General features: G+C 42.7%; 1 protein-coding gene across 10 annotated transcripts in view; it reads left to right on the forward strand.

Moving 5' to 3' along the window:
- The window catches only part of LTBP1 (latent transforming growth factor beta binding protein 1), a 403,430-nt gene that overhangs the window by 149,549 nt on the left and 236,876 nt on the right, over positions 1-17,005 (forward strand). For 6 of the 10 annotated variants that reach the window (XM_059188603.1, XM_059188601.1, XM_059188606.1 and 3 more), the window contains exon 5: positions 14,025-14,192. The exons of 1 other annotated variant lie outside the window; for it this stretch is intronic. In XM_059188603.1, coding sequence (XP_059044586.1) covers positions 14,025-14,192 — 168 coding nt within the window. Of the gene's footprint in view, positions 1-13,814; positions 14,193-17,005 lie in introns of those variants that run through there. 3 more of the 10 variants (XM_059188608.1, XM_059188610.1, XM_059188609.1) reach the window with 2 other exon arrangements.

The following is a 17,005-nucleotide window of genomic DNA, read 5'->3' on the forward strand; positions in this document are numbered from 1 at the left end:
TGGGGTGCCTGGGTGGCTCAGTTGGTTAAGCATCTGACTCTTGATTTTAGCTCAGGTCATGATCTCAGGGTCGTGGGATCAAGTCCCGCATCTGATCCCCGTCAAGCGGGGAATCTGCTGGTCACCCTCTCCCTCTGCTCTTCCCCCTGTTCACTCTCTCTCTTTCACTTAAATAAATAAATCTTTAAAAAAAAAATTGCCCAAACCAGTCTTATTCCTTGGGAAGAGAGCTGCTCTGTGTGACCCAGTGCCAGATGGTGGCTGCAGTTGAGTACAGCATTGTGAAAAACTGTGTTGTATACCTGAAGGGAATGTAACATCGTGTTTCAACAATACCTCTGTAATAACGGTGGGGAAAAAAGGGTGCTACTTTAGCTCTTTGCGTATTATTTTTAAGTGAATGCAAAGCCAACTTTGATGACATTTAAAAAGAATCTGTCAGCTTTATTGTTATATGTAAGGCTTTCATGACAGTTTCACTTGAAAATGATCTAAACATAGAGTTTCTGGTAAGAATTGTTGAACTTAATTACTCAAATGGAAAATAAGCCATTCTAATCAATGGGTTTCTATTATTCATTGAAATCCATTTGGATACTTTTCAGACCAAGTCAAGCCATCAGATCTTGTCTGGAAATTAGGAAGGAATCGAAGTCCACAGTGGAACTTTCCTTTGTTCTAGAGTCTTAAATAATAATTAGGACTGTAAAACAAACATCTTGAGAATAAATTTTCCATATTTAGAAGCGCATGTGGGTTTTGCTATGTAATATATCATGGGGTAAATGTCACCGCTAGGTTGAGCTTTCCCCCACAGTTGCTCCACTAAGAGCTGGCCGCATGCAACGATATCCTCTTGGTTTTGCCCAGTGTTTAACAGTTCATGAATTATACCCATACAGATTATTTCATATGACCCCTGCCATGGCCTTGTGTGGCGGATAGGTCAGGTAGCATTATTCTGTGTGTCTTTTTTTCTTACTCTAGTTTGCAAGATCTTGGAGGTTGGAGCCTGTGACTTGTTTCACTGTATTCTATTCCATCAAACCTCGGAATCTTCGTTTCTCTGTCAAAGAAAAATCTTAGCACTAATTCCACTGGTCTGTTGTAAGAATGAAATGAGGTAAGGGATATGAAACCCAGTGTACTGCCAAGCACATAGTATATGCTCAGTCTGTTTGTTTCCCTCCCTTGCTACAACCTTCCCAGGTGCTTGGTATCCTGAAGTTTTCAGAGTGTGCGCTCATTGAAAGTGTAGGAGAGGCACTGGGTAGTGAGGAGAGAGTGAAGGCTTGTGCTGAAATGCCAGCTCTACCATTTCCTAATAAAATGACCTTGGTCAGGTTTCTTTTTTTTCTTTTTTTTTTTTAGATTTATTTTTTTTATTTATTTGACAGATCACAAGTAGGCAGAGAGGCAGGCAGAGAGAGAGAGAGAAAGAGAGAGAGAGGAGGAGGAAGCAGGCTCCCTGCTGAGCAGCGAGCCCGATATGGGGCTTGATCCCAGGACTCTGGGATCATGACCCGAGCTGAAGGCAGAGGCTTTAACGCCCTGAGCCACCCAGGTGCCCCCTTGGTCAGGTTTCTGATGAACATCTCTGTAGTTTCCTAGTCTGGGAAGGGAGGAGTATCATTTAAATGATTGTGGTGTTCATGTGAGCTCCGTCATTCAGTTAGGGAATTGGTACAGGCTTCATGAGTCCGTCCATCATGCAGACCGTGCCCTGTACTTGTAGAAAGGTCCATACATTCAGCTTCTTTCTTTTCAGAATCTAGGGAAAAAGAAAAACAGCGAAGTGTGTTTATGTGTTTATACTTTTAATGAGTGACAAATTAACCCAAACCTTAGTGGTTTAAAGTAACAAACATTATCTTACACGTCCTATGCCTCAGAAATTCAGAAATACCTTAGCTGATTGGTTTTGGCTCAGATTCTGTCATGAAACTGTGATCAGGGTATCAGTAGGGGCGCCATCATCTGAAAGATTCGCTTGCGGGGTGGCTCAGTCAGATGGCATCTGGCAGGAGGCTTTGGTTCTCTGCCATGTGAGCCTCTCTGTGGGCCCCTTAAGTATTCCCATGGCATGGGAGCTGGCTTCCCCCCAGAGAGAGTGATTGGAGAGAAAGAGCCCAAGACAGAAGCTGCAGTGCTTTCTGTGACGGAACCTCAGAAGTTGAAACCATCGCTTCTCTTTTATTCTGTTCTTTAGACATGAGTTGCTAAGACCAGCTCATGCTCAAGGGGAGCGGAATTAGATTTCAGAAGAATTTGTAGAGAGTGGAGAGATTTGAAAACCATCACAGTGTTCAACAGGAGAGGCACTATCTTGATGGGAGAGGAAGTTAAGAATGAGTAACCTAAAAAGAATTAACTAAAAGCTGGAAAATTTACAGTGTGTGATGACACATCAGTAATTCATTTTTTATTGGCAGCCAATCATTTTTCAATTTTATGTATCACAGGATAAATAAAAGCTAGATAGAATATATCTTTGAGAGAAGGGATATTTAGGCTGAAATCTTTTCTAATGATGAGTTCTATTGAATTTGGCAGTAATCCCTTGGAGAGAATATTTGGGGCCATTTGATGGATTCATTTAAAAACTGAGCCAGAGAGAAGTTTGTGCTGTAGGGAAGAAAACAAAAAGTGAATGACAGAATCCGTGTTCTACAAGCTTGGTTATCTCTGATACTAGAATGCTAAATTCAGAGATTCAAAGATGTTATTTTTCTTCTATATAACGAACCAATTGCCTGACAGATTTTTTTCTTTCAACCGAATGCATCATACCTAGAAGTTGTTTGGGTAGTTACAAAAGTGTTCATATCTTCACCTTCCTTGGGGCTTCTTAAAATAAAATGCATTCACATTATAGTATCTCTTTGCTCTGGACTTTTATTGACTCTGTGGCCAGATTGGAATTCCTGAGAGGCACAGCAAGGTATCTGCTTCTGGCCAGGCCAGCTCGTTCTCAACAGGACACAGGAAGTTTTGGTCTCCAGACTCTCTGCCCTATCTTTTGAGTTGTTTCTTTCTTTAGGTAGAATTTAAATTTTGTAAAGTATGATAGTTCATTTTCTTCTTTGTGTCTGCCTGTAGCGAAGGAGGAAAGTTTCCATGCCCCCTTACGAAGGCCATGGCGCCCTGATTGCTTTCAGCTCCTTTCAAGTTTTGTGACTTCCAGTTACTAGTTAGAGTAAAAGTTGCTTCTTTGCCCTTGCAGGAGACAGTTGAATGCCTGTGCATTCCTCTCCTGGGCTCATAATACCTTCGATTCACTTCTTCTCATTTCCTACCCCTGCATTCTTTCCTATGGCACTCCCCTCCGACCACATAATTTTCTGTTGTTCCCAAAGAAGGAAAACCACCAGGTGGGTTTTTTGTTACAAATAGAGGAGGATAAGAATACAAACTGCTTTCTTGGGCTTGACTGAGGCCAAAGGAAGATTGATAAAGTAGGAAAATCGACATCAATAGACTTATGTGCTAAAAGCCAGGGGAAAATGAGAGCTGCATTGTCCAAAGTGAACATGCCTAGGTTGCTGAACATTGTATAGGGAGGGGGTAAGTGGGTTGGTTCCAGAGGATGAAAGGTGGTTTTCTAGGGGGAGAAAAGTGCACGTGAAGGAAGTAGGCCTATTAGCGAGGACCGTGGGGCAGTTGGGTTCAGCTAATGCCCAGACTCTGTGTGGAATGCTTCAGGATGTGAGGCCAGATTCTGTCCGATGGGAAAGGATCTCAACTTTCTTTTAAGGAGTCTGATGTTGTCAGAAGTATTTGTCAAAGATATTTCTCATAACCAGTCTGTAAATTCTATGGAATCCTAATTCTCAAAGCATATAGTAGATATAATCTGGGACCCTCAGGAAAAGTGGCCCCCACTTAATCAAGCCTGTGATAAGTCATGAAATTTGTTCCTTGGTAAACAAATAGCCCAATAGATTTTTTGCCTTTGAGTCAGACTCGCTTCTCCACATGCAAACAAACAGATGTTATTTATGGAAATGATGAGTGATAGACTGATAACAAATGCCTCCATTTACTTATCTTTGGAAAAACAACAAATGTGAGGATAAATAAAACCAAATTCTGTTCCAAAATTAAGGCACAGAAAATTCAAATCATGTGAAGCATATCTAACCCATGCTTTCTGTAAGGAGACTGTGCAAACTAGCCAGAATTGTGTGAGGACTAGAACTAGAAGACACCTAAGTATTCATTGCTCTGCACCTTGTTCTCTAGGTTCAGGGACAGCCACGAAGTCCTCTCTTATCTGGTTGTAGGAAGCCTGGCCTCCCAGGGCTGTTTGTGAGATGTCTAGGTGTGTTGCTGCGAAGACCAGTGTGGGCTTTTTAAGGGAGGTAGAAATTTTCACATGAAAAATGCATCTTTTATTTATTTTTTTTAAGATTTTATTTATTTATTTGACAGACAGAGATCACAAATAGGCAAAGTGGCAGGCAGAGAGAGAGGGGGAAGCAGGCTCCCTGCTGAGCAGAGAGCCCAAAGCGGAGCTCTATCCCAGGGCCCTGGGATCATGACCTGAGCCGAAGGCAGAGGCTTTAACCCACTGAGCCACCCAGGTACCCCGAAAAATGCATCTTTTAAATGGTATTTCTCCCTTGGGAGACTCTCAGAGGGAGTAGCATCTTGAATGTTGATGCCAAGAAAGAAAACAAACAAACAATCCCCCCCCCCAAAAAAAAAAACCTAGCTCCCTGGACGAACTCATTCAACCTTCCCCAAGTATGTTTCCCATAATTGTCAGGATTCTAAGTCCAGATAGTGGATTGCATTCTCACTTCAGAATTGAGAACATGGGTGCAGTGAGTCCCTCCTGTCCCTCTTTGTTCTTTGCTCTGTTTTCTATTATCTACTGAGTTAAGTCCTGTCACCGTGGGGGTGTTTCCTCTCTCCCTCTCTCTCTCTCTCTCTTTTTTTTTTTTTTTTTTTGAAGATTTACTTATTTGAGAGAGAGAGTGTAAGAGCATGAGTGGGGAGAGGGGCAGAGGGAGATAATCTACAATCTCCCTGCTGAGTGGGGAGCCCCTACGTGGGGCTTGGTCTCACGACTCATGAGATCATGACCTGAGTTGAAACCAAGAGTTGGATGCTGACCTGAGGGGATATATCACAGCATTTCAAATGCCACCACTGCTTCTGGACAGATTGGGAACAGTAGGTTCTCTGGTATTCAAGATTAGGAGCAGAGATTTCCAGATATGTTCTAGACAGGGGAGTTTTAAAAATTACATCTAAGGAACCCCTGTGAAACAGCCTGGTGCAGTTACAGGACGCCAGGGCTGAAGTGCCTTAGAGTGTTGTCCCCTCTTTCCCTGGACTACAGTCCAGAGCCTGTCCTGAACTTTCCAGGGTGTTCTTGTCTGTCAGCTGAGATATGCCTGGACAGTTGAATCCCTTCAGGAGATGTTAAAGAAAGTATTTTACAAAAAGTCAGAATATGAAAATGCCAAAAAGCCATCAGTTTGTTTTGCTAGTTTTCCACTTTTTGTACTGACTATATTTCTTTCTGCAAACACTGGACCAGATCCTGCTAGATGAGCAACTTGTTGGGGAAAAGTTAAGTTTTCTGATTGTAAAATCTATTACACCTTCAAACATACTTGATTTTGTTTAAAATCTATGGTCTCAAGGTGTGTGGCTTAGACTCCTCCTGGGGTGGTAGGGTCTGGTTGGCAGGGCAAGATTAAAGGCTGAGAAAATGTGACAGGTAATAGGTGACAATCTAAGATTTTATGCCTTGAGTCAAGGTAAAACAGAGACTGAGTGAATAGGAAATTATACCTGACTCCTGAAATATGTGGAAATTTGGGATGAAATCTATCGTCTTCGTTGGTGAATCTCTGGCTAATCTCTTGACCAGTCTCCCTGTGCTGGGAACCAACATGTATTTTATAAGATTTTATTTATTTGTTTATTTTTAAGAGAGAGTGTACGCACAGGTGCATGAGCAGGGGGAGGGACAGATGGGGAAGGAGAGGAAGAGCATCTCACGCAGACTTGGTGCTGAGCCCTGACATGCGACTTGATCTCATGACCCTGAGATCATGACCTGAGCAAAACCAAGAGTCTGATGTTTAACTGACTGAGCCCCCAGCTACCTCCCAACATGGGTAGGTTATGGGTGGGTTTTATTGTCCAGTGGCAATTCATAATAGGCTCACGGAATCTCAGTAGAGATGTTTTCAATTTCCTAGTTCTTTGACAAAGGGGATGGATACTTAGTAAATAAAAAATAGGTTTTAAAACTCCTTACACATCATCATAACTCTTACTGACAGAATTAAAGGAGGTTTCTATCATGTGTCAGTTTGATTTCTGCATAATATGTTGTGAAACTTTGGGAGCAAATCATTGTTTTTCTTTTGAAAAAGTGAGAAATTTCTGTTTCCTGTTTATTCAGCTATTCTCTCATTGGCATGTTTAAATGAAAATTTTCACTTTTTGATGTCATTGGCCATTTTTGGGTAATGTTTTAATGATTTTTGGGAAAACTGTGTTTTGTAATGACTGCAGGGTTTCCTGAATAACAACTGTGTTTTCGCTTGATTTGAAACTTTTATGGCTAAAACATTTCTCTTTGACAAATACGGCATACAGCAAGTATGTTTTAGGGCTAAAGGCTTAATAGGAGTATTCTTTACTATTTTAACACTACTGACACTTAACCCATAGATAAATACTATTTATTTAATTTCTTTTAGTGAAGTTTGTTCATTCACTTATTGTTCTTGAGCACTTACTATGAGAAAACATGTTGGGCATATAATAGTGACCAGATGTATTCCTGCTATCATGGAGTTTGCCTTCTCAGGATGATAATCAATGACATATATAAAGTATGTTTATAGTAAATAGGAAATGTAGGGCAAGGTATGGTGGATAGGTGATGTGTGGGGCTGTTGCAGTTTTATGAAGGTCGTTAGCAAAGGCCTCTTGATGAATTGACATTCTGGAGAAGTCTTGAAGGAAGTGAGGGAGGAAGCCGTGTACGGCAGAGAGAGAACATTCTAGGTGGAGGGAGTGGCAGGTGCAAGGGCCTGGGACGGAAGCACACCCATCCTAACAAGGGAGCCAAAGTCAATGGGTTGAGGAAGGCTGTGAGAAATGAGGTCCGATGTTGCCGCTATGGACGCCCCTGTTGGCCATTGTGAGATCTTTGGCTTGTGATCTGATAGAGAAGGGAAGTCCCGGAAAAGAGGAGCCCTACGATGTCACAGACAAATTAGAAAAGATAGCCTGAGTGCTGCGAGGAGGGTAAATTGGACGAGGGCAAAGGTAAAAGCAGGGAGTCTGGTTTAGGAGACTGTTGACATAATCCAGACCAAAGATGACGATGGATTGCACCAAAGTGTTCGTCATGGAAGTAGTAAGAAGGTGTTACCTTCTAGAAAGACAGTTAACAGGATTTGCTATTGTTTTGAGTCTCAGATGGACACCAATCAAGAAGTTGCCATTTTCTGAGATGGGGGAAGACTTAAAGAGGAGCAAATTTGCGTGTGGGTACAGGAAGGAATCAAAGCTTAATTCTGAATACATGTTGTTTGGGGTGTCTGTTAGGTGTTAGATATTTACTTAGGAAAGACCCATCAATGGTTGGACCATTGGTTGCTTGGTTGTACACACATATAAGGTAGAGATGGTCCAGGCTAGAGTTTTACATTTTCTATATATAAATTCATAGATACTATTTAAATCCATGAGCTAGAACAGGATGATCTCATCTAGGAAGTCTTTTTAGAAAAGAGAAGGCCACAGAGACTGAGCTCTGGAGCTGTCGCCCAGGAGGGTCATGAGGAGCAGGGTAGGAGAGAACCATGAAAGAGTAGAGTGACTTAGGAGACTGGCAGAGAAAGTGTATTGTGAAGCTGTGTCCTTGTGTATCAGAGAGGCTGAAAGTTGGAGAAAGAAGGACTCAGAGAATTTGCCATTGAATTTGGCAATGTGGAGACCCTGGTGACCTTCACAAGGGCAGTTCTGGCAGTCAATAGAGCAGTCTTTTGAAGAGCTCTGCTGTAAGGAGAGCAGAGAAATCGAGCCTCACTTGCACTAGAGAGGAATGGAGACAATAGAAGTGCTATTCTTGATATTTGGGCAAGAGTGTATCGTGTTTGCATGCGAACACAGATGAGAAGAGAGTCTGTAAGAGAGGGAGGGATCCATTACTTTAGCTGGGGAGGGGACAATAGGGAGAAGCTGGCTTTAGCTAGAACCCCACCCTTCATCAGGCGGAAGGCAGGACAGGTACAGATCCAGGTAAGTTGGTAGGCCTGGGTCATTAGAGCTTTTATTTTCTTAGTGAATCAGGGAGTGAGTTCATACAAGACAGTGTGTGACTAGGTCGCTGCTGCATTTCTGCCCAAGTAGCTATTTTGAGGACTGTATTTACGTTTTCAAACATGGTGTACTGTTGATGCTTGTTTTCTTGATGCGTGGTAGTCAATTCTATAAGGAACTCAGAATATATCCAGAAACTTATTCTTACATTAAATGATTTAATGGATCCACAGAACGGTGAAGATGAAGAGTTCATCTCCTTAAAAGTATAAAAGGGAAGGGAAATCTTGTATGGAGATGTGAGAGAGATAAGTAATTGACCTAGTTGCCTTGAGTGGATATTAATGGAGAATTGAGGGGGCAGAGGAAACTCACATGGTCTTTCTTTTAAAGTGTATCATATCAACTGGGTAGCATGTAGTTCTTCCTCTACTTCTTCATTTAGTCACATCTACCCGAAAAAACCTAAAGAGATGGTCCTGGAATATAAGTCCTAGAGTCTCATCTGAGGAGGTGCTCCTGTGACAACTAGAAATCTGTTCCAGGACTACAGCCACCCGATGAAGTAATAGATCGGATGTTAGTTTGTTTGCATAGCACCTTTCTCGAGGAACACAGTATTCTGTGGCAGTTATTTTAATAGTCCATGAGGAGCTAAGCAAGCCTGGAGAGCAGAACAATGAACTCCTGTTATTCTAAGCATTATTTAATACTTTGATGATTTGTCCTTCAAAAAATTCTTGGCCTTCGGGCAAGCAATGGACTGCAGCAGAAGAGTGAGCTCTTAGCTCCTTTTCTCACATGGGACCTGTGTATTGATTGTGCTCCGAAGTCTCTTTAAGCAGCCTCCGTTAATGGGCAGGTTGATGGCTTTTAACCACAGAGGGGGTGCTTCTCCTTTGCCGAGGACACTTCCTGTGCGCCTTGGTCCCTGTCATTCCAGTTGGATGAAGGCTGATGGGCTGTCACAGCCTTCTGTGTGGATGTGGAGGAGACTGTGTGCATGAAATCTGACGTGAGTCTTGAACTTGCTCTGTTTATTTTTTTGGCTGCCTTTGCTTTGGGTCCCATCCTAGGCCAATGATGGAAAGATGGCAGCTGGGCACTTTTCTAGACTGAAGTCTGTGTGTCAAGAACAATTTTCACATTTTTGAGTTTTTCTCCATCATTAGTGATCGGGAAGCAGAAGTGAAAGCTTTTCCTGTTGGGAGGATATCGGCTTCACTTCCATCCCGTTCACCATATGCTCTGAATGTCTGTGGTTTGTTTTAAACCATGTGCCAATGCCTCTTCTTGGAGGTTTAACTTTGTGCAGGGTCTGGCAGGACCTGCAGACAGGATGTTGACTCCTGAGTATCTTGACTGACTGACTGACTAGGAGGCCCGATGGAGGTGCTACATGGCTCCAGGCATTCTATGTTTCTAGCCAAGGCCTCTAAAATGCCAGGTTTGAAAGCACTTGCTTAAGATTTCTGGGGCTTATTTACCTGTGGGGATCTAAAAATTACATTTTTTTCATCAGAGGGACCAAGCATGCAGGCTCTGGCAAGAGTTTTCCCTGTTAAGTCCTGACTGGCCTGACTTTTGCTTTCCAGATTTGTAATGCTTTTCTTTTTTCTTTTTTTTAAGATTTTATTTATTTACTTGACAGAAAGCGATCACAAGTAGGCAGAGAGGCAGGCAGAGAGAGAGAGAGGAGGAAGCAGGTTCCCTGCCGAGCAGAGAGCCCGATGCGGGACTGGATCCCAGGACCCTGAGATCATGACCCGAGCCGAAGGCAGCGGCTTAACCCACTGAGCCACCCAGGCGCCCCATGTAATGCTTTTCTTTTTTAAGATTTTATTTATTTATTTGAGAGAGAGGAAGAGTGAGTGAGAGAGAGAGCACAAGCCAGGACGGGAGTGAGGGGCGCTGGGGGAGAGGCAGAGGGAGAAGCAGGCTTTCTGCTGAGCAGAGAGCCCAACCTGGGACTTGATCCTAGAACCCTGGGATCATGATCTGAGCCGAAGGCAGATGCTTAACTGACCAAGCCACCCAGGCGCTCCCCCTGTTTTGTAATTCTTAATCAGCTGTTAGCGCTCTAGGGATGGTCTTTGACCACTGATTTCACCATGGGCTTCATTCTCCTCTCCGGTGAAACAAGGCCTTAGACCAGAATGGCTGCCAGCATCCGGCGAATCCATGGTCTTCATGGGGTTCGACAGTCTTCTTGGGGTCACTTCATGTATTCTACACTTGATGCATACATGTATATAGGCATGTGGAATTCTTGAGTTTAGTTTACTCCAAGCATTTGAGGAAGATTACAGACCAAGGAGTCTCTAGAGGAAACTTCACTGCCACTGTTGGTGAATTCCATGTAAACTCTTAACAGACGAGCAGTATTGTCTTGAGCTTGTCACGTGTGAGGAATTTGAAACTCAGAGCAGTTTACCTTACTCTTGGGTACTTTGAAAATCAAACTCTACATGATACCCTAGTAGAAACATAGAAATGATTTTACATGGGGATAGGAGAGTGTATTTTCTAACTCATTTAATATTTTTGGAGATCCTGTGAGAACTACAAATGGCCATCTAATGTCAAAAGAAGTTGCGAGATTTTCAATACTGATTGTGAGATTGATGTGGAAAACGAAAGCTAATTATAATGAAGAAATCAGTGCTTTGTGAAGACAAGAGGACCCGCTGAGATTACGTGTCCGCTTTAGAAGGAGACTACTTTATAGCAGAAAGTTAGTAAAACACAAAGGGAAAATATGAAATGAAATGTGTCTTCTTCCAAGACGATGTGAACATTGTAAAAATCAGAATTAAGTCATATGAAACTGTCTCCGCCATTTGAAAATCCAAATGATTCCAGGCCAAAAAATATTTTTTTGGCAATGAAATAGAACAAGTTTTTTAAATACAATAGGCCCGGAGAATCTCAAGTGTCTATAAAGTGACTACTGTAGCCGAGAGGTGAGACAGGAATAATGATTAAATGCTTGCTTTCTTTGGATGTCTCTCTTCGCCTAAGTGAGCATAATTTAGGTGACGGTCTGAGCATCTGCATGGCAGCTGCTGGTGCCACGAGTTAATGCCAGAGAAGACAGAATAGTTGGCACACCATTTCTAATTTCATTATTGTACCAAGAGCCAGAAAAAATAGAAGTTTATATTCTTTTGAAGTGGGACGATATTGTCTCTCTCTCTCTTTTTTTTTAAATGGGCTCCACACACTTAGATACACAAAGTTTTCTCAAGATATTTGTAAGCATGGTCTGGCAGTTTTGAGCATGTACTGGGCTGTGTGTGCATGTGTGTGAGTGTGTGTGCTACTGTAAAAAAAAAAAAATATGTTGAGCTGCATGAATTTTTTCCTGATTGTGGAATTAACTTTCTGTTGTAGTTTTTTAAAGTTCTGGGTACACTCAAAAATTTTAAATACTATATAAGCATTCAAAACAGTGGTTCACAAATTGTTTCTTTAAATAAAGTTTTATTGGAACACAGCCACCACCATGCATTTACATAATGTTTTTGACAGTTGGCTTTCCTGCTGCCACAACAGAGTTAAATAGTTGCCAACAGAGTCCATCAGGCCTACAACCTTGAAATATTTACTGTTTGGTTCATTATAGGAAAAAAAGGTTTCCAGATGCCATTTTGTAAGGTGCTGGAAGATCTGGTCAGGCCCCTAGACTATCTCCCCACTTCACACTAGGTGTCCTGATCTCTTGTGTTAGAACCACTGAATGGGAATGGGAAATCATCTTGGAAAAACATTTGAAAAGAACTGAGGCTCTTTTTCTTTTGGAAGAATCGTTTTCTTATGTTAAGTGAGTGGGCCAACCCAAGCTGATCTGTTCAAGATCCTGCTAACTTGAGCTTTCTTTGCTTACTTGGTAGTTCTCTTTGAGTAGTTGGAGGGCGCTCATGTGGAGCATGAGCTTCAATTGTTTGATTGGGAGGCCATGGGGAGTGAGGTCAGGATGAATGGACGCAACTGCCATGCTTGAGCTCCAGAAGGAAGAGTACTTGGTAGGAACAGCTTAGAACTAGAACGTGCTGTCTTAGTGGGTAATGAGCTCCCTGTCACCAGAGATGTTTAAATAAAGGTTGTGTCATACAAACTTTGAACCCCAGTTCCAGCTTTGAAATTCTAATTTTTGTTGTTGTTGTTGATAAGGTTTTTTGTTTTCAAGCTCAGATCTGACCATAGTTTATTTTGTTGAGGGCTTATAGAAGCTTCTTAGATGACTTCCTGAAAATATAACCTTGGTCAGACCAAAGGAGTATATACAGAGGCAGAATTGCTTCTGGTAGGCAGAGGGTGGTCGCAAAAAGGCTGACCCAGAGCTAGTCTCCCCTTTGGCCACTAAAGTAACACAGTGACAGTAGGATAGGCACTACTTCCGACCACCCTTAGTCTCACAGATGAATCATCTGTCTCCAGCTTCTGCTACCATCTTCGCTTTCTGCCTTAGGCACCTGGAAAGAGGAAGGACCTGGATGGGGTCACATCACAGCTGTAGAAGTCAGACTAGAGTTTCTTACTGCACTTTGCCATGGAGCCTAGATTGGGACTTGGCCATGAATGGCAGTTCTGGGTGAGCTCATACATTCTCTGTGCATCTCTGCTATGGCCGCACAAAAGCAGCCATAGAGAACATGTAAAGGAGGAATGTGGCTGTGTTCTAATAAAACTTTATTTATAAATGCAGGCAGTGGGCCAGATTAGATCCCAGGGCCACAGTTGATAGAGACGTTGAAAGTTAGAACTAGCTAGAAAATATCAGCTGTGATTCTTTCACGTTTTATAGAAGTGGTGAAATGACATGTCCAAAGTCACACCACGGCTGCGCCAAAATTATGAGCCAGAGTCTGACTTTGAGATCAGTGCCCGTTTCATGACACTCTGCTGCCTCTGCTGTGCAGTCAGGTTATAGCATTTGGTTTTGAGGAGAGGGCCACGAGACAGCAGGAAATACCTGCCTGAGGTGGACTGTCTGCCGGATGGTCCTTGAGCAGAGGCAGCCCTTGGGCCTCGTGACCTGGCCTCCCTTTCTCTTAGGCGGACCCCGTTTACAGTACAACAAAATACAGGTTGCATAAATTAAGATGGAGAAATAATGCCCCAGAGTTGTGAAAAAGAAATGGGCTCCCACAGCTGCCTCACAGGATTTGATCACTTCAGCTGAGAGTGCCAGGAGATTTGAGACAGATGTTTTCAGACATGCCGCATGCCTAAAACATTTCCAGGGGTCGGGCTGCAAATAGTGACTTAAGAAGTGGAGAAACAGGGAAAGTATGCAAGCTGAGGACACAAGAGTTTATTCACCGTGAGGTACACGGCCAACCTCTTTGCATTACATGTGCCTGTCAGGGTTGGCTCTTTCATGTCGTGCCCTCCGTGTTGCTCTTTGTCTGCTAGTGAATAAAGTGCAGCATTGTGGTTAGTAATCCCACTCCAGTGACTCGACTTCAAATGTGGTTTTGGAGTGCATCCCAGAGTTCTGTTTGCTAAGCTTCCTACTCCTGTTTCAGAGACACCACTGGATACAGAGCAGCGCGCACTAAAGGCTTCCCTCTTTCCTTAAACCTGTCGGGTTGTGGGCTCTCCGGTTCCCCCTCTCCTCTCTTTTTCTCCCCCCCCCCTTTTTTTTTAAACCTTCCAAGGCACGTTCATGGATACTAAGCTGATGTGTTTGTTGTTCTTTTTTTCCCTGCCTTCGCTCCTAGTGAGTAACCACACTGGCCGCATCAAGGTGGTCTTTACTCCGAGCATCTGTAAAGTGACCTGCACCAAGGGCAGCTGTCAGAACAGCTGTGAGAAGGGGAACACCACCACTCTCATTAGTGAGAATGGTCACGCTGCTGACACCCTGACGGCCACGAACTTCCGAGTGGGTGAGTTCCTCCACGGTCCCTGACTGTCCTTACTCAGGAGAGGTTTATGAGATTGAAGCCTTTAGACAGCCCCCTCCGCTCCCACGGCTCTCTGCTCGAATGGGTTTCTGTCTGGGAGTCCGAATGTGCTTCTTGCGTGAGCTCTTGTAAATGACTTTTGGAATAATTTGTAACCTGCTTTTTGGCTTCTGAGAGCAGTGGCAGCTAGCACGTTGCCCCTTCTTGCCTAGCCCTTATGCAGCCCGCGGTGATGGGAGGTAGTAACAGGACAGAAGGGGGTCAGTTTTAGATGAAGACCCTCGCACACGACTTGCCCCGATCGGCTTCAGATTTTTATCTGCTCGGTCATAAGGAGAGTTTGCATCAGATCTGACTCATGTTACAAGATGTGGATAGTGATGATGGAGTTGAAGTTTTTACTGGATGAAGAGTCATGTTCTAAAAAAAATTGTCGAAAACTGTATTCCAGTTGTAGGAAGGAGTATGGACTTGCGTCTTGCGCTGCGTTGCTGCTCTGTATCCGAGGGCTGAATTATAAATTGATATATGACAGGGATTCAGGGAAAAATGCAAGTGGCTTACTATCAGCACTCAGGACCTTTGAATCTCTCATAACTAATTTAAATATGAACTGTGGAGGTTACTAAAAAGAAAGATTTTTACTTTAAGAATTTTTGTGTTGTTTTTACTTCTTTGTCAAGAGAGAGAGCACTGAGGTCCACTGAGTGCTGTCACACTGCCATGTTGTCACGCAATACGGTATTTTTGTCACGGAAAAATGTCTTTTATTATTTTTTTGACCAATTATGGTTTGCCATGTGTACTCAAATAATCACAGACACCCACATTACATTATGAGCTACTCACAAGAATAACCCAGATGTCAGACAGATAATAACACTGGCTAGATCTGGTCTTTTTATGGAATATTGCTGTTTAGTCTTGAGTGTGTGTGTCTGGGGGGTGGCCAGGAGAGAGGATGTCTCTTTCAAACTGATGATCATCAAGACAAAATACAAGGGCACAGCCTGAAGTCCTTATTAGCTCTTTGATTATTCTCCTGCTTTATTGTGACTCCTACTCCTTCGGAAGTCAAAGCAGTATTCGAGATAGTCTGTACTTAGAAAAAACATGTGCCCATAGATACTATTTAAAAGGGTATTGTGAATTTCCTGGCTACGATAGGGGTGTTTGGGCATATTTGAAAAAGAATGTGGCTGGTAGGTGCCAAGTGGTACATTACACTTCTCAGGGCAGAGCGCCGAGTCTCATGGGAAGCGTGTTGAACCGCGGATCGGGAATCTAGACTCTGGTCTCGGTCCTGCCACTAACGACCTAATCCACAGGGTGTGACACTTACTGTTTCTGGACCTCGGTTTCGTCTCATCCATAAAACAAACGGCTTCCATTTAGGGACCTCTGAAATTCAGTCTGTCTTTAAAATCTTAGGACTTTTTATGAGTTACAAGTAATATTATTTTCTGGAGGGCTGTAGACAATGCGGGGAAGAGAAAAAGCAGTTCCCAGGAGGTTGTTACGGGCTTAATGACTTCTTCCCACTTTTACTTTTCTTGATTGCCTTCCTTGCTCTCATGGGTTCCCCAGCTCCCTCAACGGTGTCGGCTCTCCCTCCTCCTTGCATTTTCCATAAATCTTTACAGTAGGAATGACAAAGTAATCGGATGGGTGGTAATTTTTTGGCTTACAGTGTATTCATTCTGAAACTAAATATTTGCAGGCTTTTGAGAAACAGAGGAAGTCTACTTGTTAAAACATGCCGCACACTTTCCTGTCTGGCATTTAAGTAGATGTTTAAGAACAGGAGAACAGGATACACGTAGCCTGGTCGCCATATGAAATGGAGCAAACTTATTGACACACACAAAAATCTCAAAACCAGAACTCAACTTCTGCCACAAAACGATTGGCAGAGTAGTTTAAAAGAGAGAGACAGAGAGGGCTCGGGAATAAAGTTTCACGTTGGTAACCCTGGGAAATACTTCATGTATGTCCTCAGTGATTTTCCTCTTCTCTTTATTTAGATGCAAATGTTAGATTATTTGAGGGAGAAGCTGTACATTTCTTTTAATTAAAGAAATTTGATTCTGTAGAACTTACAGATGATGACTCTTCAGAGATACAGAAAATTTTAGAAATTCATTTTTTAGACCTGTATCTTTGTGGACTTAGCTGGTGTAATATAGCTGGATTACTTAGAGAAAAAGTGACTTTCTAACTTCCTGGTTTTTTTTCTCTTTTTGTATTTGCTTACAATACATTGCATCTTTTGACAAATAGGATATGTATATGGAAAATAGAACAGCTTGGGGACGATTAAAAATTCATCATCACTTGCTAGCTACTCTCTTTGGCCTCTGGTATATAAGATGTGGGGGGATGACAGACTTCTTCTGTAAAGGGCCAGATAGTAAATACTTGAGACTTTGCAGTACAAACTGCACAGCGTGCATTTCCTCAGCTCTGCGTTGGCCTTGCAAGCAGCCATATATACAAGCCTGGACGTGGCCCTGTACCAAACCCTTGGTGGGCCGGGTTTGACCTGAGTGGCGCGGTTTGCTGACCCCTACTCCAAGGAGTCAACATAATACTGGGAAAACCCGTGGACTGGTTTAAAACGTGGACTTCAGAGTCAAGGCATCTTCACTAAATAATTCATTTGGATAATCAGAACACAGAAATAATTTTGAACATTTCCATGGCGGTTTATAGGTTTATTTGTTTGTTTTTTGAAGGAAGTGGGGACACATAATAGTAACATTTTTTTGATAAGGTAACTTGGGTGGTATAAGTGA

This window comes from Mustela lutreola, chromosome 9, assembly GCF_030435805.1.
Source record: "Mustela lutreola isolate mMusLut2 chromosome 9, mMusLut2.pri, whole genome shotgun sequence".
NCBI lineage: Eukaryota > Metazoa > Chordata > Mammalia > Carnivora > Mustelidae > Mustela > Mustela lutreola.